The sequence below is a fragment of the Tetrao urogallus genome, assembly GCF_951394365.1.
Source record: "Tetrao urogallus genome assembly, chromosome: 7".
In the NCBI taxonomy this organism is placed as follows: domain Eukaryota; kingdom Metazoa; phylum Chordata; class Aves; order Galliformes; family Phasianidae; genus Tetrao; species Tetrao urogallus.
This window is the reverse complement of record NC_136820.1, coordinates 11,918,419-11,942,487: the sequence shown is the minus strand read 5'-3', so window position 1 is coordinate 11,942,487 and position 24,069 is coordinate 11,918,419. Positions and strand designations below refer to the sequence as shown.

The window sequence follows — 24,069 nt, the reverse complement described above, 5'->3', positions numbered from 1 at the left end:
ACAAGAAGAGCAGATGATGATTTTTCATAAAGTAGCATTTCAAAGTGTTTTGCAGTGCGAATACTGCAAAACCACTACACAATAAAGAAGTTACTTTGCACTTTCAGAGCTAAGCCTGTGTAGTTAAGGAACCAGCTACCAATAAAATAAATTCTTTTAGGGGATTTCCTTTCCTCTACATCCTTATATAATTTCTTTTATTAGAGTGGTTGTAATAAACCTGCTCTGCAAATTTTAACCTGAAAATTTGGGGTAAAAGATCACTATTTCCTGGCAGTTCTCACATTTCAGCTGAAAACATGGCAGTCTCTGAAATGTGTATATGACTTCTCAGCTATATAGACACACTAGCTACTGTACCAACTTGAAATTTCTACTTATACACCTGAAATGTAGTTACCAGTCTGTTGGGTTGCAGCCTTTTTCACTGGGAGCGAACCTAAATTGGAATCTAATACGACTAGCATCACATTCAAAATACAGAAGATGTACTCCTTCATCAGGAGCCTTTAGAAGTTTCCTAAATAAGCTGGAGAAAGTAAGGCTTTATTTAAAAAATCCAAAACAAATAACAAAACAAACAAACAAATGAAAAAAACAACCACAAAACCCTAAACTCATTGAAGTTACTTGGTAATTATTAGATTGGGATATACTTTTTACACTTAGTATTCTGTGGCTATCAGTAGGAAAAGCCCACAAGCTTGAAACAGAACAGTGAAGGGATGCTCAGTGTTTGTGTACTGAAAGCTGAAGCCCTGACCTTGGTCAGCTATCTAATACAACACTTGATAATCTTTATGGTCCTTTTCAACCCAGGCCATTCTAACATGCTGGAGTTGTCAGCAGGATTCTTGGTGTGCTTGCAGCAGAACCCACACAAGTCTGAGAAGCAAGTTTTACTGCCAGCAACAAACACAGCAGACTTTTATCCAGTTCCTCCCAGAAACAGTGCTGTAAGGAAGTTTAAATCTCTACCAGTGATACTATTCAGAGAGAGGTACAAGATAAAGTGTAATTTAAGATGTTTTACATCCCATCCTCAAATTTAGCTGTAAACAAAGAACGCCATGGCTTCAATGAAAGTTACTTAAATTTGAATGCAGAGAACACTTTATTAACTGATTACAGTTTTGATGACCAATCTTAAACCATAATTAATATGGGAAACATAGTGGGGAACATTAAGGCTGAGCCATATATATATAGACAAATCTGGATACTGATAATCTGTACATTTAACCTCTGCTTTTTCTTTATACATCTTTTATTCAGTGTCTGAAATTAATCAAAGAAAACAACCAAAAAACTGGCCACTAATTTAAGATCTTAGTCTGGAATGAAATTTTTGCATGGGTTTTTGAATGCAATATAGATCTCGGGGGATTTCAAACAAACAGATTTGCAAACATGTTCCAAATCAAGCATTCAAGTATACTTGGAGTTTGTCATTACAGGTTTGTGCAAGTGATTTTATTTTCCAACAACTAGTAGTAGTTCTCTCCTTTAGAAGTTTACGCTCTACTTAGGAGGGTATTAAAATCAACTAATAAGTTGGGAAATCAATATAAATTAAGTGCCTGTGGTGTGCATCCTGCTCTAAGCAACCTTTATCTGTAAGTGGACATAATTGTCAGTTTCACAGAATTACACTGACTTATCAACAAAATCCAGAAATTTATCTACTATTCTTGCACTGTGAACAGTAGTCCTACATGATGTGATACCATTTTTCACCTGTACAGCTCCCTTTTGTAAAGTTGGGCAACACATGAAAGACAGACAGACAAACTGTTTGTGTTCTGAAACAACGTTTCAGTTCTTTAGTTCCAGTCACTGAAGGAAGAGGCAGAGGCAAGTTTGAATTACCCCAGAAAACTGAATAATTGGTTTTATTTGGTGTCTTCAAGATGCTTCACCTTCTGTGGGAGACGTAGGTGATGTAGGAGAAACCATTTCAGGTTTTCGTGAAATTCTGTCCAATTCTGCCTGAACATCTGTTAAAACTGGCTTCTGACCTACAAAAGAAATGCACATCACTCAGTGATGTTAATGAAACCATTCTGGGAAAGACTTTGTATTTTCAATTCTCAAGAAGCATCTGCAAATCTGCCAAACAAAAAAAGGAAAAGGAAAAAACAACCTGTTATTGCTTCAGGCAAATCCTAGAAACGTTACTCTGTAACCTAAAGCATGCAGTAAATGCCTAAGGCCAAAAATCAGCAGCAAAGGAACAGAAGAAATATAGTCACATCATCTATTTCAGATTTTTCAAAGTAACTTCCATAACTGTATATAAAGCTATGGGCATATGAAGAGTTAATGTAAAGTCTAGAAAATACACTGCTCTGTATCCTGTAAATTCTGAATACTTCTGAATGATTTGCTGTATCAGCTGTATTTTGAAGTAATTCTGAATAGAAATCAGGAGTTTTGCCACAGGCCAGAGTCTGTTCCACAAACTTGGTCAGCTGAAGTTGACACTGCTGCTCGAGGTGCATGCACACCTGCAGGTGGCAAATCCCTCACTCTCCTCACCTGCTTACCTCCCCCATAACTTGGGATAGCACAAACATTTATACACTCGCAATTAAACTTGACCCTAGCTTGCAATACACCTTTTTTTCCTCCTCACCCAAGTCACTCATAACTCTTATTCCCCAGTCTTCCATGCATCTAGCTTTAAAGGAATCACTGTCAGACATTTCGGATGAATACTAAACATGCTGTCAGAAAAAAATACTAAATTGATTGACTGCTGAAGTCACTCAGTCAAAACCTTCATCAAATCAGAGCTACAGCACTGGCAAAAGGAAGTTCAAAAAGTATTAAGAAGTTAAAAAGTATTGAAGTCATTTTAACATCGATGATAAAAATACACATCACTTTGAAATGAAGTCCCAATGTATCTGAATAATATTATTTATGGCATAAGCTGCTCACACAGCTACAAGAGAAGGTTTTCTTTGATTCTCTGAGCCTTAAGAAGGGCAGGCAATACTGAATCACTGTGACAATAAGAAGCCATACCCAACAAAACATGCAGTTAAAAGTAGTAGTGTTCATACTTCTGATAGACTACACTGAATGATGCACAGATCAGTCTGAATTGTAAGCTGATCTTTTTAGCATACCTGACTTTTTTGCTGATGGTGGTAGATTGCTGCCAGTACCTCCTGTGCTGCCACCTCCGGGACTGCCACCAACACCACCAGGGCCACCAGGGGAACCAGTTTTCTTACTCAACAGACTGTTGAAGAAGTTTGCCAGGACTCCCTCACTGGTAGCTCCTGCTGCAAGGAGACAGGAGTGAGTGGTAGGAAAGACAAAAAACATCCAAACATTGTCCAGATAAATAGCAATTCAATATTTTGGTTATGCTAAATAAGCATATTAAAGAAAGGTACTTCCCCAAATTAATTCTTGTTCCTGAAAAGAAAAAGGTACCTTTCATGTTGGGATCAATTTTTTTGGATCCAGCAGGGATAGGTGTAACACTGGCAACATTGGATGTTACAGATCTATTTGGTGTCCTAGGAGATCCTCCAGGAACTCTCGGTGAGGCATCCTGTGGAAAGAAAGAGGAGAAAATTAAAAAGTCTTCCAGAGAATCAAATCATGCACTGTAATTACATGTGAAACTAAGCACCTGCTTCTCAGTTCTACTTCTTTTTTAATAATGTCGTTCCCCTCACAACTGAAATGAGGCAAGATTAAATTTTACGTGGTTTTTCTTTTTTTTCTCCACACTTATGACATTATTACAAATATTTAACTTCAGTGCAACTGAAGCACTGCTGAAGCTTCCCTCCAGGCACCTCAATGAGAAAAATGAAGCTGTTATTTTATAGTTCCTCTGATCACAGTGAAAACTCCACCGATGAGATTGCAGAGGACCTAAAATCAGCTTCTTGGGAAGATAACACCACGTGCCACCAATTCCACCACGTGGAAAGGACTGAAGGCAGTCCAAGGAAAAAAGTGAACAAGAAAGCTCCAAACAAAATAACCCCCCCAAAACATTACTCAGTTCTTCAACGATAACAGATGTTTTTGTAAAATTGCAGTTCATCTAAAAAAAGTTGAAGTAATCTCTAAAAATTTACATGCTCTCTATTAAACTTCTTACTTTCTAGTTATTTTGAATTTAGACATCATAACCCTCACTTAACCATATATATATATTTTTCCCCCAGAGTTTCAATATTCCTAGAATGACAGTGCCAAATTTTGGATATAAAACTCACCAAAGCAATTCAGCTGACATACAGTTTGCTCCCTGGCACACTCTTGGGATGGAAAGGGTAGGCAAGTAACTGCTTAGATGCACTCTAACATTTGAAAAGTAAAGCCACAGCATTTAGCCCTTGCTGCCAATACAAGTTGTCATGCCTAGCTGAGAAGAAGTGTCATCATTTTAGAGCAGTGTAAGAAATAGGCTTTAAACACTACATAGTTTACACAAATAAATTGATCAAAGCTATTTGAACGCGCAGTTAAGAGACAAACAGCCCTCAAATACAGGTGATGGTATTGGAAGTACTTTGTTACTACTAACCACTGGCCTTCCTGCAGCAGTAGGAGGCTGTTTCGCCAATTGAGACTGCAAGAAAGAAAAACAAACAACCAATAAACCCATGTATTATTAGATATTACAAAACTTTTTTTCTTTTCCTGAAGAACCTTGTTAGATGAAACATCAGCTGTTTGTTTTATAAACAGAACATTACCTGCTGCTTCATGAGAAACACTTGGTCATCTTCTGCAACAATTTCTTTCTCATGAACAAACTGCAACACAAAAGAAAAAAAAACAAAACACTAATACCAGGATCTGCAAGAATACAACATAAAGCATAGGATACACAGTATCTGTTCACAGATGCACGCTCTGAGGCATGTTGTTACCTTATCCTGGCCTGAGCTTGGCATTACTTTCAGTGACTTTTGCACTAGCATGAAGTGGCATAAGAAATAGAAACATCTTAGATCCAGGTCTACACAGCAAGTCACCAAAGACAGGCTTTGCCAAAGCAAGCAAAGCAAATACCAAAATTTATAATCTACAGCATATAATCATGCAGAAAGTTTGCCAGTTACATTTCCCTTGGATTCTTGGTACTCAACACATTGCTGCATGTCTTGGTTTCTCCCCCAAAGCTTATAGAAGGACACAGCATTAAGTTTTCTCAGCTGAAATAATCGACACTTGGAAAATGATCACTCCCAAACTCTTAACTTTACTAGAAAGAAAGCAAATATTTCTGTGACTCAATAACTTCTACATATACATGGGGTCCTCTTTGCTGGCATTTTGTTTAATCCCTCCATATTTTCCATACAGTTCAGCCTTTTTTCTTAAACGGTATGAGAGAGGAAAAAAGTTCTGAACATACTGTGTAAGCTGGAGAAGAGCTATACAAAACACCAAGAAAACACTGAGAACAAAATGAAAAGACAAAATAAGCAAAAATAAGTTTATCGTATTCTTGGAAGCAAAGCTCTGAAAGCTAACAGGGAGATAGGCTGCCAAAAGCACTAGCAAAATATATTCCATTTTTAAAACCTCTCATTTTACCTTTCTGACCGGCGGTTTTCTTATGGTGTCTTCAAAACTGTCTTCTGCTTTTAGTGTTTGAAAGTTCTCATGCAAGATGCCAATCTTCTTGTCATTATCCCAACCTGCAGGACTAGAAGGAAGAATCATTTGGCTTCAAATTCCATCATTACTTCAGGTTATTCTTGAACGCAGTTCTCATCTACATGGAACTGAAAGCCCAGAAAGTTGTCATTTCCTTTCTTCTGTGCAAGGGGGTTATTGACCAGTACAGGTAACTACAGACAGGGACTGGTTCACCATAACAGAAAGGAAATGCCTCTTGGTTTATCATTTCTCTTTGAGGAAGTGAGTATTTGTTGTCTGAGCCAACTTCCCTCTCCAAATCCCCCAGCTCAGCAGACTGTTACACTCATCTTTCAAAAACATAGGACAAAAAAGGCTCTGCAGTCCTGTACAAATGTATGTTGTAGTCATATACACACAACAGTGCACGTAACTTACATAAATACTGCATCTTTTTCCACAACAACAGCTGGAACGTTGAAAGGAAACCCATACAACTTCTGGACTATATATTTATAGACTAAATCAATGTTTTTGTTCTCCTTTACCGAGGTGTAAATAAGCGCGGCCCCATCTGAGTACACTTGTTAAAGAAAACTCCATTTTAGAGGTTAGTAAGCAATAGGAAAATGGCCCATTTTTGTTGTTCTAAAGGCTATCTCCTCTGAAACATTTAAGAGGAATACAAAAATCAAATAGGTCAAGCAACTTCCAATGCTATTTTTTGAAATAAGCTATTGAAGAATTTAAGTCTCTCTTCCTGCATATATTTTAGGGCAACTCATCCGTTGGTTTTTGAGTAAAGGCTCTTCTCACGTTCAAAGCCCACAGTACCAATGGCTTCACTATGTTGTCTTCAATTATTATTATTATTTTTTTTTTTTTTTGCTTTCAGCAAGTGAAAACTTTCATGCCATATCCTTATCTCATCATTCTCCCATCCTGCAGGACTACACAGAGATGTGACACAGATACTACAGCATTAACATCAATAGCTCCAAGAATACAAAAGGTCTTTCACTTTCCCAGCTGGGTTTTTAAACTTGGGACCAAGCTCTTACATTACAGAGCGATCTCCTTTGAAAGGAAGGTAAATGAGTTGTGCTCTACGTTAGTACTAAAATGAGTGATTATTATTCTCATACGGTTCAGTATCAAAGGAAGATTATTTACACACAGGATTAATAAAAGCAACAAGGGAAGTTTCAAGTAGTTGTCACTTTGATATTATAAAAATGCCCCAAAACCTAACCAGTTTCTACATAGATGAAATTCAAATTCTGAAAGAGGTAAGTAATCTAACAAGATCTGATTCCCATTCAGTGACGTTCAGAATACAGTACTGAGCTGCATATGGCAATTGCATGGACTAATTCCTACTAATGTTTCATATTCCTTTTCTTCATCTACAGAACTTACTGCAATTATCTGTAACTCCATTTTGAAAAACTAGATCCAAAGGAGGTGCCATCACAGTACTTCAGTAGGATCTCAGGGTTTTGAACTACCTTTCCATCTGTTAATTTTTGTCTCTCCAGTAGTATTTAGACCCCCACTTCCTACAGCACATATTATGATGACACAATGAAGGCACATTATTGGCATCTAAAATCTAGATCTGAGCACACCTAGCTACCTAAATAGCATTTTATACATAGCATAGTGACAATTTACATATGTTGTGCCTACTAATAGGAAAGCCAGGGGATCTTTCCCACATCAATTTTTATTTCCTTTCTTCTCTCATCACCTTACCTGTGGGATTACTGAACCCTGAAGACACCACATATTCAGTCAAAAAGATATGGGCATCTGAAATGATTTCATGCTAAAATGAATTATCTTCTTTTTATTTTAGGGAGCTTGTTGGTTAAGATTTGCTGATTTAGGAACTGATTCTTCAGTATGGAAATGGCAAGGAAAGAAATTCAAAGTAAGGGAACATGCCAGACTCTTGCATATCTGTAATGAATTAATTCAATTCATTTCAATCAATTCAATTAAAAAAATTATTCAACTGAATAAGGAAATATTTAACTCAGCATTGTATGTAGGGAATAACCAAAGCAGACGTCCAGCAACAAAGAAGGAGTTGTGCACAGTTTTGGTAGAGATGCAAATATTCTTTTAAGCTGGTCACAATTAATGCAAAGCTTTGAGTCCTTATCATCTTCATGATGTGTTCAAGGATACACTGTAAGCAAAACCGTCTGATATGTGACTGAATGAAGTCAAAGTGTTCATCTCTGTAGTCATGCTCTTTTTCCAGAACACCGATGGCATCGCACTGTTAAAATAAGCACAGAATTAATGTGCCACTTCCAGCCAGCTGTTGAAATAGCAGTGCTGCTGCACCTCCTTCACAACTCTGAGCCATAGGGGGGCAAAGCAAAAAAACAAAAACCTCCTGAGATTGTTTTGAAACATAATTTTTTTTAATATATATGTATTTTTAAATCTGCATCTTAGCATGCATATGGTAGCATGGGCTGCCTTAAATTGGGAGTTAAAGTGTTTGCCATTTTCCATTCTCTTCCCAACTGCAACCACATTATGCAATAAATCAACATCTCTATTGAACACCAATCCATTGAATACAAGCATTTTCTGCACAGTGCTTTTACAATGCTGTGCTATCACAAGGCATAGTCTTTTCGACTGGCTACTTGGTCACCCTTTGCAAAGGTACGCCAAAGCAAGAAGCGTAGAGATGAGAAGAAAAAAAATAGTGGTTGTGGTGAGGGAAGAATAACGGAGACCCAGGAGGTGAAAACAAACAAACAAACAAACAACAAAATACAGGTGCTTTTCAAATGAGAGAGTCAGCCTTCTCTAGAAGTAACAGCATATGCATCAAAAGGTTTATTCTTTCTCTTTGGGCCAGCAGAGGCTGCAGATGCAGTATGTTTAATGCCAATGAGAACTGAAAAGCCACGGGGGAATAAAACAAAACATGAGAACCACACTACTTTCTCTCTAGACTAAAAGTGTGAGGTATTTAATAGAAATCAAATCAGGTCACAGAAACACCCTAAGAACTGAGCAATGTTAGCAGAGCAGCACTCTACTAGCTAGCACCCTGAAACCTTTTCCTTCACATAAAAAAAAAAAAAAAAAAAAAAGCAGAAGTATTTAAAAATCCAAACCATCGTTTACAGAATAAAGAATGGCTGTGTAAATTAAAGGGAGTTTTAGTTGCTTACTGACTAGCTCACTTCTGAGAGCAAAACCAGGTCTGAGGTATTTCTCAATTCCCTGAAAACTGGTAATACCACAGGAAATACTACATCCAAATTAACATACAAACAGGGCTTCCAGAAGATTCCCAACCTTCAACATAAAACCTATTTATAAGAATTCTTATCCAACGTATTCAGAATGAATTTAGAACCAAGAGTTTCCCACCCCAAATCCACAATTTAAAGCACCCCCTTAATAAAACATACAAAAAACCTAAAATGTGAAACAAACCTTTGTACAAACTACTACTACTGGAATGCCTAAGTTACATGTTAGTGTATCTGCACCCAGGGGTAAAATCACACTGTCATCTTTGTCTTCCTGTAATGAAGTGTTTCTTCTCTGTGGAGAAGCTGGAAAATCCTCGCCTGGTTCTACATATTCCTGGAAGTCTCTTACCACTGAAAATAAAAAAAAAGTTATATGAAAAGATCATCTACTTTAGTATTTCAACATTGATTTCCACTGCCATTGATCTCTAGTACTGCTGACAGTACAGTGCTTCCGTAGGTTGAAAGAACTGAACATGCAGCAAATGCCACCACTCATTTATTTGGCTAGGCAGAAGAACATGGCCAGTTTCAAGTGTCCATGAGGACAGCATTAACCCATTTTGACTTTTAGCACTGTGGAAGAACCACTGGGCAGTTGCTATCATTGCTTGATAAATCTATAGAACCAAGGTCCCCTGCATTGTTCTTGGTGAAATTAGCAAAAATCTGTTAGCATAAACAGCAGCAAGCCTTGTACAGATCATTTAGTTGGTTTGACCTAAAAGTCCCTCACCCACAGTTTTCTGTACCATGAATCTATACTAGTAACAAACAAACAAAAAAATTAGTCAATAACTAGATTATTAAGTAGCAGCATGTTAAACATTTGGCATGACTTTACAACAGATCAGATACTACTTTAAAGTTTAGCAAGGAAGGCAAGTCAGAATCCAACAAGAATTAGAAGGAAATAAAAAAAAGGCAAGGTTATAAGTGTAACTCTTGTCAGTTCTGATGCAAATGCCCAAGCTCTAATTACAAGGTCACTTAATGTGCATCCCACCAGGGATGCAGCATCAGGCATCAGACGTTTGTACCTTTCGCATCAAGTGTCTGATTTCACCCAGCAGAAAAAGGATTCTATCCCAAACCACTTCCATTACTTTTCCACGGGTAGCACTGCCTGAATCAGCCAAAAATCCAGGCAGCAAGATGGTTTAGCAGAATCACAGATGAATCACACACACCAGCACCAGCACTCTAGTACTTTCTCACTGCTTTGTCCTGATTTGCCTTCATCCATCCCTACCTTTTCTAAAATGACTGAAGGCCTGAGTTCCTACCTAGAAAAGCATCGGGTGATTTAACAGAACACGGAGTTATCCAGCATCCAGGATAAAAGTGCATTGGGCTGAAGTTATTCAGCTCTTCTACCCGAAATTCAGAACAAAAAGAAGCATATGTACAGATCATCATCTCTACTTCAGCAGTTGATTGAGGCTCTCATTAAAGCAACGCTGCCCCTTCAGTCTGGTCTGAGAGCCTCCCAGACTGATTATGTTTATAATCCAGAGCTCTCACCAGGATATGCCAGCATCTCAAGGGAAGAAAAAAGATTAATGTACCGTATCAACTCAGAGACGTTGGAATATTTTTTTCTGGATTCTGTAAAATTTTCTATTCTGTTCAGTCAGTCGGTAAAGAAGCAATGCTACCATCTGCACAGTTTTGATAGCAAAGATATTGCATCCCTACTTTCATCCAGTAAAACCATATCCTGAAACAGTTGGTAATTTTAATACACAGCCTTCCCACCAACAAAACAAAACGACCAACGCTCAAAAGCACTCTTCTCCCTCTCTTAATTTTTCACAATAAGAATTTAAGATGACTCCCAGGAATGACACTCCCTTAGCATAATCTTTTAAAAGAAAAGTAAGCTGTTGCCTTACTGCCCATTTAATCACAGCACAGCTACAACTTGGATGTCAAAAAAAAAAAAAAGCAAAAAAAAAAGCTATCCAACAGGTGCTTAAGAACATAATCATTCTAGAGACAAATTTCAGACTTCAATAAATACAGTTGTAATCACAGTATTTGATCACACACAGCCTTCCCAAATGCTTGCTTCCTGTAGTAATTCAGAGAGGTGAAGGGGCAAGGTTCATGATTTAGTACCACAAGTGAAATATGATGGCTGCCCAAAACTAGTAGGTGCTATGACACTAGCAAGCTCAGTCAGATCAAGGAATTCTCCAATAACCTTGTGTTCTGCATATTTAAGTTAAAAAGACATGAAAGTGATAGAGCATATTCATGGAAAAAAAAAAAAAAAAAAAAAAAAACCACACAAAAAAACCCAAACCAAAGCATACATAGCTGCATTTGTGTCAAGAGTAACTCCTCAAGCATAAAGGGCCCAAACATTACTGTGCATGAAATAATCCTGAATGCTTTCAACATTTACGTTTTTGTTAAACAGAGAAAAGACCCAAAATTATCTAGCCTGACTGATTACGGGAAGAAGTAAAAGACTAATGCAGTATAAAAGATGAAAATCCACCTTTAAAATAATTAAATATAAAACAGAAAGCCATTACGTTTTTTTCATTTGATAAATCTTATCTTGTTTCTCCAGGAAATAAGACAATTCAACCTGGAACTCCTGATCTGAAGCCACTTTTACAATAGAGAAAAAGACTGCAAAGGAGAGATTAAGTTGTACAGAAAGCATTAAGCATACTTGACTTAAGAGGAATCCTAAATATCTACAGAATACTCACATTTTTGTTCCATTTCTTTCATTTCTTCAGGAGGAATTTTTAATTTGTCAATGTGTTCTCTTACAACACTTGCCCATTTTTGTAAAGAATCCATTGCAGTCCAAGGCCTGGACATGTCTACTACCAACATAACTAGAGTGTCCTTTAGTGAATTTGACTCCATTGCAAATTTAAGGAGACCCTTGTGATACAGGTCACCATCCAAAATCCGTACATTGCATCTTGTTTGGTCTATAACAAAAGAAAAAACATTTTGAGATTCACTTGCAACAGTCCACTTCATAATAACTATTACATTTTCATTAGGTATATAAAATATAAGTCAAGAAAATTAAAAAACATGTTTTAATCAGTCAGCTTAACACACACACACACACACACACACACACACACACACACACACACCAGCAACTGCAGCTTGCGGAGAGCCTTTGCCCCTCAGAGACACTGAAGTTTGAAGAATTCAGCTTAATGGCCATAACTGAAGATCTTGAACAGAGTACCTGAAGATGAAAACTCAGAGAAAAAATTGAGTATTTTCAATGTTAATCTTCACCATTTGAGAAGGAAAATGGTTCTCTTGAAAGGGGGAGCTTTGAAGGGGAGATGGCAGTCAGCTGAGCAGACGGGCTGAAAAGGGATGGCTGAATTCATTCAATGTGATGTGCATGTATAACTGTATCTTGGCCATCAGAAAACTGAAGCAGAACTGCAAGTTTCTGTCATAAGCTTTAATGATTTAGATGGAGAGTGAACAGGCAAGAAAGTTATTCTTCAGATCTGCAGAAGGACAATCACAGTGCAGACAGGCCATCTTACTGCTTCTTCCACCAAAACAGTGTACTCCTACCCTCAGAAACACTTAACTTCTGAAGTGAATGAAGTGCTAGTAATTCAAAATCAGATAGCATGATATAATTACATTTTGCCTTCAGGTAAATTTTCACAGCTTGATACAGAAGCTCTGAGGAAAACATTCAGAACCAGTTCTTAACTTTGTGATGTCAAGTCATCTTTGAGACCAATAGCCAGAGGTGGAAGTCAAGAAAGGAGGTGATTTCAGAAGGTAGAAGGAACTAACTTCTGTTTCTCCTTCAACCTGCATTTGTTTTCATAGCACGGAGAAGTCATTTTTACCCACGAGTACTTTTGTATTCTTATTCACACTCAGCTGCTTCTAAGCATTGCCTGTAGATAATTCATTACACTTCATCAGCTAGTGGTGAGACCCCACCTGCAGAACTGTGTTCAACCCTGCACCTCAAAATAGGAAGTATCTGGATCAGGTAGAGCACGTGCAGAGGAGGCCACAAGGCTGGAGCATCTCTCCCTACGGAGAGAGGCTGAGAGAGCTGGGGTTGTTCAGCCTGAAGAAGAGAAGGCTGTAGGGAAACCTTATAGTGACATTCCAGTACCTAAAGGGTCCCTACAGGAAAGGCGGGGAGGGACTTTTTATACAGGCATGCAGTGACAGGACAAGGAGGAATGGCTTTAAACCGAAAAAGAGATTTAGGTTACATGTTAGAAAGAAATTCCTCACTCAGAGCGCGATGAGGCAATGGAAGAGGTTGCCCAGAGAAGCTGGGGATGCCCCATCCCTGGAGGTGTTCAAGGCCAGGCTGGATGGGGCTTTGTGCAAACTGGTCTAGTGGGAGGCATCCCTGATCATAGCAGGGGGGTTGGAACTCACTGGTATTTAAAGGTCCCTTCCAACCCAAACTATTCTATAATGCAGTGCATAAACAGGCTACAGCCTCCTTCCCTCACCCTCTCCCCCTCAATTTAAGCATCAGGGTGGAATTAAGCATTCCACAGATAAACAGATATCTATAGTGTGAGTCTTATACACCTTTTCCTCTAGGTTTGACGAGCGCACTTTTGCCTACCACCCATTCAGAATGTTACAAAAGACTGCTTTTCTCCTGGCCTTTTCAGCCTTTTAACTGGCTCCTCTCCTCCTCATGCCTGGTCATTCATGATATATGTAAAGGAGATTAGAATGAGAAACCTCATCATAACAAATTGCCTGTGGACTGAACTGACCTTCTACTGAGAAAGAAAACCATCCCGTTCTCATTCTAAACATCACAATACTGAACCACTACTTTGGTTTAAGATATTGTAAGAAACTTACCATCTCGATCTTCATCATGCACATTTAAATACAAATACTCCATGCCTCTTCCTTTTTTGTATTCCTCGATTCCTTGAATTTTTCCTATTAAGCTAGTTTTACCTGCTCCATCTTCACCTGGAGAGACAGAAATTAGATAACACTCAATATTAAAACTCAGCTACATTTAAAAATCATTTGTGACAAGAAGGAAATGTTCTTTAACAAGATAACTGAGCTCATTAAATTTTCAAAATATAGAGGGCTTTGCCCAACTCATCCATTTGTTTAAAGTGCGTGCTTCATCTTCAAGTCTCATCTCTAATTAGTTATAAAGGCAGTTATGACAGTACCTATCCTTTTTGAATAAAGTTTTCATACGTATTTTACAAGCTAACTTAACACTTTAAACAACTCCAGTCTTTCACTTGTAACCAAAGTCTTTCTGAAGTAGAGGTGCAAGTGAGAGTAAGTTCATCACACATCAGAAGAATGCCACTGACAATTCTCCCCAGTCAAACAGGGCAGAACAGCAGGCTGAATAGGGCAAAACTGTTTTCTTATAATTTTATAAGTTGATTTCTCTGAATCTTTTCTACAGTTCTGAAGAAGCTTTAAAGGAGGTGGAAAACAGAAAACTTTTGTCATACATTCTGACACAGCCTACAGATCCATTGATCCCACTCTTAATACCCACTTATTTCCTCCCCTCCAAAGGGACCTCAGATTGCCAGTGAACCTTACACCATAAGTACACAACTGCTCAACTGCTGCCAAAGACTCATTCTGAAGATCTTCTTAGTACATGTCCTAGAGCTGGAAAACTTCATGCACCATTTTTCAAGTCCGAAAGAGTAACCTAAGGACACCTGGATGTAGATCAGGGGTTTTGCTTCTCTAATTTGATACAGTGATGAGCACATTTGACAGGCTGAGAGCTGGGGCTGTTCAGCCTGGAGAAGAGGAGATTTTAAAGTGACCTGAGAGCAACCTTTCAGTACCTAAAGAGGAGCTACAGGAAAGAAGGGGACAGACTCTTTAGATGGGTCTGTAATGATAGGGCAAGAGGAAATGGTTTCAAGCTTAAAGAGGGGAGATTTAGGTTAGATATAAGGAAAGAGTCTTTTACCATTGGGCGGTGAGGCACAGGAACAGGCTGCCAGTGATGTGGAGGATGCCCTGTCCCTGTTGACTTTCAAGGTGAGGCTGGATCAACCTTGGGCAACCTGATCCAGCTGTGGTGTCCCTGTTCATTGCAGGGGAGTTGGGATAGATGGCCTTTAAAGATCCCTTCCGACTCTAAGGATTCTGATTTCATGACAAGGGTTAGTGAAGATGGAGATTAGTAACTTCCCAGAGCTCACTCACAGGTTACAAAATCAAAATTAATAACAGGTTCCTAGGTACCTTATCCACTTCATGCCAAAAAGAACATTTTTTCAAGTCTCAACAATACAGTGAAAGTGTAAGCACTACATAAAAAAGAAAAAAGTGCAAGGGCAATAATTTTCATTGTTATATATAAGGATGAATTTTCCCTTTAGAGAAACTTGGTCATCATCCTCTAGATGCATACTACACCTAGATATAATAAGACCACAGAAACAGCCACAGAAGACAGCAGAAAAATCATACTGATAGACTGGTGTTGAATTTTCCCAACACAGAATGCCCAAGGTTGCTGTAAGGAAATACTCAGTGTGGAGTTCAGCTTCAGATTTGACAATAGTCTGGAAGCTACCAGAAAGCATAATGCTATTTACTCTAAGTAACCCAAAAAACTGGGTTACTTAGAGTAAAAACTGAAAAGTAAAAACTGAAAAAAATGAAATTATATCAGCTAAACTTTAAATTTGTTTGGAAAATTAGTCTGCGAGGTCCTTAACTTTATGAAGTCTGGGCACACCTAAGAAAACACAATTACAGGTAATTTTAACTAAATGCTGGAAAGCACAGCAAGTTTCTATTCACACAAGTTTTTCCTCTTCTTGTATGAATATTCTCTTAAACAAGAAATTCTGCCTGAAAGGTGAACAGTTGAAGCCTCTTCACCCCAGATGAATGACAGTTCTTCCCTTGCCTTCACCAAAGTACTCCAACTTCTTGAACTCGTCATCTACAAGTAACTGTGGAGATTTTATTGAGCTGCTGCACTGGCAGGGTACGCTGCAAGAAGGTGCTGTTACTATTGCTGAAGTTTTCTACAGGTTTTACCAGACTTAAATTAAAAAGAAAAAAAAAAAAAAAGAAAAAAAGAAAAAAAGAAAAAATCCCATAAAACTCGGTAGCTTTGGTTCCAAACGCTCTAAAGATAAAACAATCCTTATTCCTTTCAAAGAGGATTGCAGTTTGCCACTTCCCAGGTTGCTCACACTAGCTACCTCCAGCTAAGTTCTCTTACATTCTACCTTGTTTCACATAGGTGGTAACAAAGTTTACAACTTGTTTGCATTGGGAAAGCTTAGCACCTTCAGCAAAGTTCATCTGCCAGTTCTCAATAAAACTGCCTGCAACCTGACTAAGAAACACCTGTGGTCACGAAAAGTTCCAACATCGCAAAAGAAACCCTTAATTTCATTAATTAGTCAGGTAAATGAAGAGAATAGTGAGATGTGCAGCTGACACAAAGGAAGCCAAAGGATGCATGAAGAAAAGTATTAGAAAGAACACTGGCAAGTGGCCCAAAACAAGCAACTCATGAACTAAGCAGCGTACAAACACAACTGCTCACAAGAGTGCAAGATGGCCGCATAGCCAGATGTGCCCCAACCCACAGGTGATCCTGGGCTCCCAAAAGATTCATAAGCCAAATTAGAGTCAATGTCTGGAAAAAGCTGTCAGAAAGTAAAAACTGGGACATGGTGTATGACATCAGTACTTCTTCCTCCTTGCCCACACCATTCATTGGAAGTAAGAAAAGATTACCTTTAACAAGAGAGCAAAGTCTTGATGCTCTGTTCTGCCTCTATTTCTTAAGTAATAAGTATTCTTAAGTATGTTGGACTTACCTTTTATAACTGTGATAGCTGCAAATACATTTGATCCCTGCTATTCACCTATTTTTTTCTCATCCTAAAGCCTTCAAAACTCCAAGAAGTCAACCAATTTTGAACATACCCAAGTTACACTGGGAAATAGCAGCAGTATAGTTCTGCTTTCTAATTACTTTTTAGCAAATTCTACCTGCATGCAATGCTAATGTCTAAGGCATCCCAAAACCCAAATCTTCTATTGTAATGCTTTTAGTATATACTGAAGCTTTCCTCCACCAAATGACAAGGAAATGGAAGTCTGTTGGTTATTTTAAGTTTGAGGGGTAACAGACAGCACCATAACACAATTAGTGCAGGTACTGCCAGGCACATACATCAAAGTGTGCATATACTCTTTATTTCTAAATAAGAACACGTGGATACACACACATCTGTAGCATTTGACATTCTGAACCCTAGCATACTTCAGAATATTTTTTGTCACTGTCTCTGGGTAACCCTGAAGTACAGAAAACAGCAGTGGTACTTAGTTTCAAACAAAAGGGACAGGTCCTGTCCCCAAGTCTTAAACTTTACTGCCTGTTCAAGTTACGAAATAAGGTGCTTCATTTTATCTGAAGCTCTACTGAAACACCATGCAAGACAGAGTGCTATCATGCACCTCCAGGATCATCATACCCCTCTTTCTTCCAAAATTTTGAGACAGAAAATCCTTTGGCGGCTTCTTTATTTCAAAAGATAGGATAATAAAATTTCTACATGTAAGCTCACAGAGCAAAACATTCCTGACATGCAATTCTTGCTCTAGAGCTGCAAGGCAGAATAAAACTGAAGACGCACATGTAAGATTTTGCATCCTGCTTTCATAAGTAACCAAAACCCCTCCTTTTCTAAGATAAATCTTAAAGAACTAGAACTCTCCACTACATCAAGCTGCACTTGTACATTAATCATACAGTGAGGAAACAGAAGCAATGCTTCCCAGCAAGCAGTGCTGCACACTAAAGCTGAATACAAACATGAGAGACAATAGATTTAATTTTTCCGGAAGCTGAGCTAGGAAGCAGTCACAGCAATCTGCTTACACAGTATTTCACCATCTTGTTAAGCAAAAGGAGAGCCTTGCATTCAGCTGAACAAAAGCCATCTCACTTCCATACCCATGCTGCTCCTTCACTCCCTGACAAGCCACTCAAGCACTCCTGGCCAGGAGCACCAAGGCAGCATGCTACAAAACCCGGCCCTGCTCCCTGCTGTTGGGTGCTGGCCAGCCCCAAAGCCGGAGGAAATTTAGGTTACAGAACTTCTGTTCCATTAAATATTGATAATTATCAACATCTACTACTCACACTTCCACTTCTCTTCCAGTTTAGGAAACGAAAGCAGAAGCAGATTATCACTTGTCTTAGAACAAGGCAAACATCTATTAAATTCTTACTGCACATAGAACCATCCTGAGTATCATTCATTGTCACCACGACAGACATTAGTTTCCACTTATGTAAATCTTCTCCACTGTAAAATACCAAATGTGTTCACAATATGTGAAATCAACAAAGCAGAATGCAAAATGTTTCTTTTATTGGTACCTCTTCTATGAGGGGCTCTGATTCTTTTCCCCAGCAATAGTTTGAAAAGCTCTGGACTTGCTGAAAAGCTGTGCATGTAAGCATAATGCCAAAGGTTCCCTGATGAAACTTGAAACTGAGTTATCAAGGGCAAAGCAGCTTTCCCAGAATCTCAGTGATCTCTATTCTATGCAGTGCGGAACCTCCCAGCCCTAATCCAGCAGAGTGGAGACACAACAGCCTTCACACTGCAGATAAGGACATGTGCACTATAGCTATTTTCCAGATAAAACACTTCTCTCAAGCACAGGCTAGTAGCTGCCTTTTCCTCATCCTCATATCAATCAGTGACAGAGATTTGCTTACACATACCATACTAATTGAAGAATGCCTTCTGTGGAGCAAGACCAAAATAATCAGGGTAAGCCAAGTTTAGCTTGCTTTCAGAGTGTGGAGGAACAAAATTAATTATGCTGACGAGATTCTTCTCCACAATTCCTCAAAACAATGCGCAAGTTTGCAGTCAGTAGGTCGTATCAAGTCTTGGAATAACTCACCATCAAATTAGACTTCACTTGTTAGACAAAAAGCTTTGTTTTACCCCACTGAAAACGTTTTTCTTCTCACACATCATTTGCTTGGTTTTACAGTGGCACTGAAAAAATCAAACAGCTTTTCTGAGGGGCACAGAAACTGTACTTCTGCATAATAGCAGAATATAAAACAGAGCATAAACAACTGTTCCAGCATCCCTTTGTGAAGTCCTGCAACACGAGAATAGATGGGCTGACCATGGAAACAGGTAGAGCAGTAGCAGTATTACTTATTCCTGCAGTGAATATAAGCAGCACATCTCTAAGGCAAGCACTAAGTCCCTGTACCACAGCAGTAAGCCATCTACTGCATTTTAACCCAGGTTCACTATCAAAAGAGAATAATCCTGCGCTACTATCAAAGGGATGCCTTTATTAGCATTCCTGTCACTAGCCTACCTGGAGAGTACAGAAACACAATTCCTTCCACATTATCACCTTCAAAGCTATTTCTGAGATAGATGCACACATCAGCAACACCACTGGCAAAGCAGAGACAAATTAAATAAACGCAGTTCAAGAATTCCACAGTTTGCCATGCTGTTACGATTAAATATGGCTTACTACACAACTTTCATTTAATTCTGGCCTCTTGGAAAACGAGTTAGAACAAGAAGAACATTCCCAAAAGCACACCTTCATTCTGAAACAGTAACCTAGTTGTTCTGCTGCTACATTATCTCGGTAAACATCCCATCAAAACAACTGATACTTTTAGCACTGTAACTCTGTTGACTGAAAGAGAACATGGCTTGCATTTGGAAGGCTCTTACTGCACAGAATGTGAAAAAGTTCAGATTTGGATTTGAAGAGGAAGAAAAGAAATTATCTGGCAACTCTTGCAAGACTAGAGAATTACAAATCATTTAAGATGAACAAAGGATACAATCAACAAGCAACATTTCATCAGCTGAAATGATGAAATGATCATGGAAATGCTGCCAGGCATTTGAATAGGAAAAAAAAAAAAAAAAAAAAAAAAAAAAAAAAGCATATGGACAACTAAAGTTGTCTTCAATGCTAAAAATTAAGTAAAAAGATTTCATATTATTTTTTGTAGTCTCTGTACAAATCTGCTGTCTCAAAACGTAATGCTGGAGCTCGCTATAGTTCAAGGATCCACTAAAGGAAAGCAACAAGCTGAAACAACTCCTTGGGATATACCCATTCCCTGCAGTAAGTCAACCCAAAACATGCACACGCAGAAAAGCGCACCTGCAAATTAGCTGTATAGGCTGTGGGAACTTCTTCTCAGCACCCTGACAGCCAATAGGCAGGAGCAGAGCTCAAAGATTCAAACAGACAGGTCTGGCCCTGCAAAGCGAGAAAATGTGCACACGAGGCAGCTGAGTGCTGACTGCCCACTCTGCTCAGAGCCTTTATTACAGAGCGGAGTAAAGCACAGAGAAAGCCAAAATACTAATGATTCAACAGCAGTGAAAGTGTGCAACACAAGACATTTACAGTCGGGTTCACGTGTCATTGGATGGTTTGACATCCTGAGAACTGCAGGCAAAGAACTGTGCTATGCTTCAGAGATCGGAATGCACGAAACACAAAGCCTGCTAGAAAGCAGCTATTCAGTTGGTTTGCAAGCTAGGGAGCCTGTTTTCTCATGCATCATGGAATGACTTTGCACATTACTGCTTGAATACATGCTGCAATTTATTGAATAAATGATTAGTTCAGGCCTCTGAATTCAGGCCTTCACACATCCTGTGCTGCTATGGATTCCATCCATAACCCACAGTGGTGACATTTCATTGCACCATCTATCCCACTTGCTAGTTCAGGTTTAATTATTGCAGGAAGGAAAGAACAAGAGGGCTCTCAGTAAGCATCAGCTTTATCATTGCACTCAACAAAAAGCACGAGTCTCTTCTGCTCAGCACCTTTACAGTACAAGAGAGCAGAAGTTTGGGGGGAAAAAAAGAATGAAAAATGCCAACAACAAGAATCATAGAATCATAGAATCATAGAATCACTAAGGTTGGAAAAGACCTAAAAGATCACCCAGTCCAACCGTTCACCTATTCCCAATAGCTCCTACTAAACCATGTCCCTCAACGCAACATCCAGTCTTTCCTTGAACACCCCCAGGGTCGGTGATTCCACCACCTCCCTGGGCAGTCCATTCCAGTGCCTGACCACCCTTTCTGAAAAGTAATACTTCCTCATGTCCAGCCTGAATTTCCCCTGGCGCAGCTTGAAACCATTCCCCCTGGTCCTATCACTAATGACACGAGAGAAGAGGCCGACCCCCAGCTCACTACAACCTCCCTTCAGGAAGTTATAGAGAGCAATAAGGTCTCCCCTGAGCCTCCTCTTCTCCAGGCTGAACATTCCCAGCTCCTTCAGCCTCTCCTCATATGGCCTGTGTTCCAGACCCCTCACCAGCTTCGTTGCCCTTCTTTGAACACGTTCCAGGGCCTCAATATCTTTCTTGCAGTGAGGGGCCCAAAACTGGACACAGTACTCGAGGTGCGGCCAAAAAAAGAGCTACATACTTCCAGCTGTCTTCAAAATAGTACCTAGAATTGGCAGCAAGACAAGCCCAATACCTTAAGAAAACAGGAATGGCATGTTTTCTATTGCTATGATGTGCTAAATGAGATGGCTAAGGCTGCTCTGACAGAACTGCTTAGGGATCAGAGCATATTTGCTGTACAGAATTGTTTAGGAAAGCTTGTATTTCTATCATTAGTTCATACAATCATAGAAGAATGCTTTTGTACTGCATGCAGTGCCAATCAAAGTTTGAACTCTTCACATTAAGACTGAAACAATTCTAGAGAAATGAAACTATAAATTAGTCTGGATTTTGCCAGTTTTGAGTAAAGAATTACCAGCATTATATGCTAATCTTCATTTCACAAAACAGTGCATCATATTCAGAAACTGGCATCTGGTATCCCACTTTTCTTGAGTTATTTCTATGGTGTTTTGAAATGTGTTCTAGGTTCTTAAAAATGAGATGTTAACACAGTTAAAAATAAATGCTGAAATAGCAGAATTAACATGCCAATATTATAACTGCTCTAGCACAAAGTACGTGAAAATGTACTTTACAACTCCTGCTTAAAAGCGTTCTAAGAGCAAAGAAATCAGAAACAGTCATGGCAAGAAGTGATCCTTATGAACAACAAAAAGCCAGTATAAAAACTACTTAAAGGAAGAAAGCTTAAAAACAGAGGAAACAAACAACAACAACAAAAAAAAGGCATCAACTAAAAAGTAGAGCTGCATTTAGGAGGTGTTGAAGAACCACGTGGATGTGGCACTGAGGGACGTGGTCAGTGGGCATGGTGATGGTGGGAGTGGGTTGGTGGTTGGACTAGATGGTCTTAGTGGTCTTTTCCATCCTTAATGGTTCTATGATTTAGTCATCCTACGAGCTCTACATAAAGAAATAAACAGCATCTCTCTATACAAGAGATAAACAAACAGAATAGACAGAATGAGTGTTTGAAACCATTCTACGATGCCCTCAAGCTCTGAAGGAAACAGACTCACACTGCTGATCACTGAAGATTAGCAGTATCCCATACACCACGCTACAAAGAGAGAAAGACAGCGTAATCTTCTTGGCAAGGATCACTACTGGAAGGAAGAAACCTTCCAACTCCACCAAGAACAGCTATCCAATCTAATTTCAAAGGATCACATAAAATGCTCTCAATTACTACGCAATCTTTCTTTAACATCAGCAGAACCTCCAATCTCAAAAGCCTACTCAGTTACATCACGTAACAAGCAACAAATCAGAGGGCAAGAAGTTCTGTAACAGGTTCAGCAGGCAGCCCCATAATCCCCATACAGCATTCTCCTCGCTGGGAAGTTCTAAGGCACCACTCGGAGCAGGAAGGGTCGCAGCCACAGACAGCTCTAGGATGAGAGAAAACACACGGGAGAAAAGCCCTCAAGAAAGGGATGACCACGTGGCTACAAAGAGCCACAGCGCTCCAAGAGACCACGCGACTCCCCCGGGCTTCGGCCACGCTCCCACACGCCGACACGCAGCTCTCGGAGAGAGGAGGGCTGGCCGAGCGGGAAGCAGCAGCGAGCCCGCAGATCCACCCGCCCGCAGGCGTGCAGTTCCTCGCGGCGGTGCGCCCGGGAGGGCCGCGGTGCTCACCCAGCAGCAGGACGCTCTTCCCCGAGGGCAGCTTGGAGCGGGAGCGCGTGGACACCTCGCTGAGGATGCAGGACCTGCGGCGGAGAGAGGCGCGGCTGAGCCGGGGCTGCGGGGCCGCCGCCCAGCGCCCCCCTTCTCTTCTCCTCGCTTCCCTTCCTTCCCGCCCGCAGCGCGGCCCCCGCCTCCCCACCCTCGGGGCCGGCAGCCACCGCCCGGCCGGCCGTGTCGGCCCGCAGCCCGGCGGCGGGGCGGGGCGGGCGATTACCAGAGGTTCTGCCCGTCGTCCTCCTCGCCGCCCGCCCGCAGCTCCGCGCCGGCGTTGTTCGCGGCGCCGGATGCCGAGGAGGAACCGAAGGAACCGGCTCTCCCCACCGCCGCCATCTTCGCCGCCTCCTCCCTTCCCCGCCCCGCCGCCTCCCCGAAACGCGGAGCGGGCGGCGGCGCGGCGGCGGTTGACAGGAACCCGGATGTGGGGAGCCGGGGGCGGAGCGGAGGGAGGCGCGCCGCGCCCCGCTGAGGCCGAGCGGGCGTCCCCGAGCCGGGCGCCGGCGGGGAGCGGCCCGAGGGCCGAGAGGGGCGTGGGGAGCGTGTCCTGCGTGTCCTGCGGGCGCAGATCTGCGGCTGGGAGAGGGAGCCGCGTTCCGCTGCCCGCCCGCTCTCACGGGGATCGGTGTTGCCGGCTGGTAAACGCGCAACGGTGGTTGCGAATGTGCTAAAGCCTATTCAGCGTGATGGGAGCCCTCCTTCCCTCAGCCATTCCCACTTCGAGGCGGCTTTCCCTGTCTCCTTCTGCAGTCGTGGAGGGTTCAGCTGCGTGCCTTTGCACGAGATGGGAGAGGTGTGCAGTCCGAACTCCCGGAGGACTCTCGTACCAACAGGTGGGCACCTGACGCCTCTGGTGATGCTGCGTATCCAATGCCTTCACCAGAAGCCGTCCCTCCCTCCTCTCCGCTTCGTCGCTCTCTCAGGCAGTGCGGAGAATCACAGAATCACAAGGAAGTGCTTGGTCATCGCGCTGTCCTAGCTTAG

The 24,069-nt window shown here is 40.7% G+C and overlaps 1 protein-coding gene across 1 annotated transcript; it reads right to left on the bottom strand.

The window, feature by feature from the left end:
• Nucleotides 1-1,905: 1,905 nt before the first annotated feature.
• DYNC1LI1 (dynein cytoplasmic 1 light intermediate chain 1) lies at nucleotides 1,906-23,421 on the bottom strand (the record flags this gene model as incomplete). Its single annotated transcript, XM_079538196.1, has 13 exons — nucleotides 1,906-2,018; nucleotides 3,135-3,293; nucleotides 3,448-3,568; nucleotides 4,559-4,603; nucleotides 4,731-4,790; nucleotides 5,578-5,689; nucleotides 6,061-6,196; nucleotides 7,816-7,909; nucleotides 9,094-9,263; nucleotides 11,639-11,869; nucleotides 13,773-13,889; nucleotides 23,041-23,114; nucleotides 23,306-23,421. 13 exons carry the CDS (start codon nucleotides 23,419-23,421, stop codon nucleotides 1,906-1,908), a joined length of 1,548 nt encoding a protein of 515 aa, XP_079394322.1.
• Between the last annotated feature and the right edge of the window lie 648 nt (nucleotides 23,422-24,069).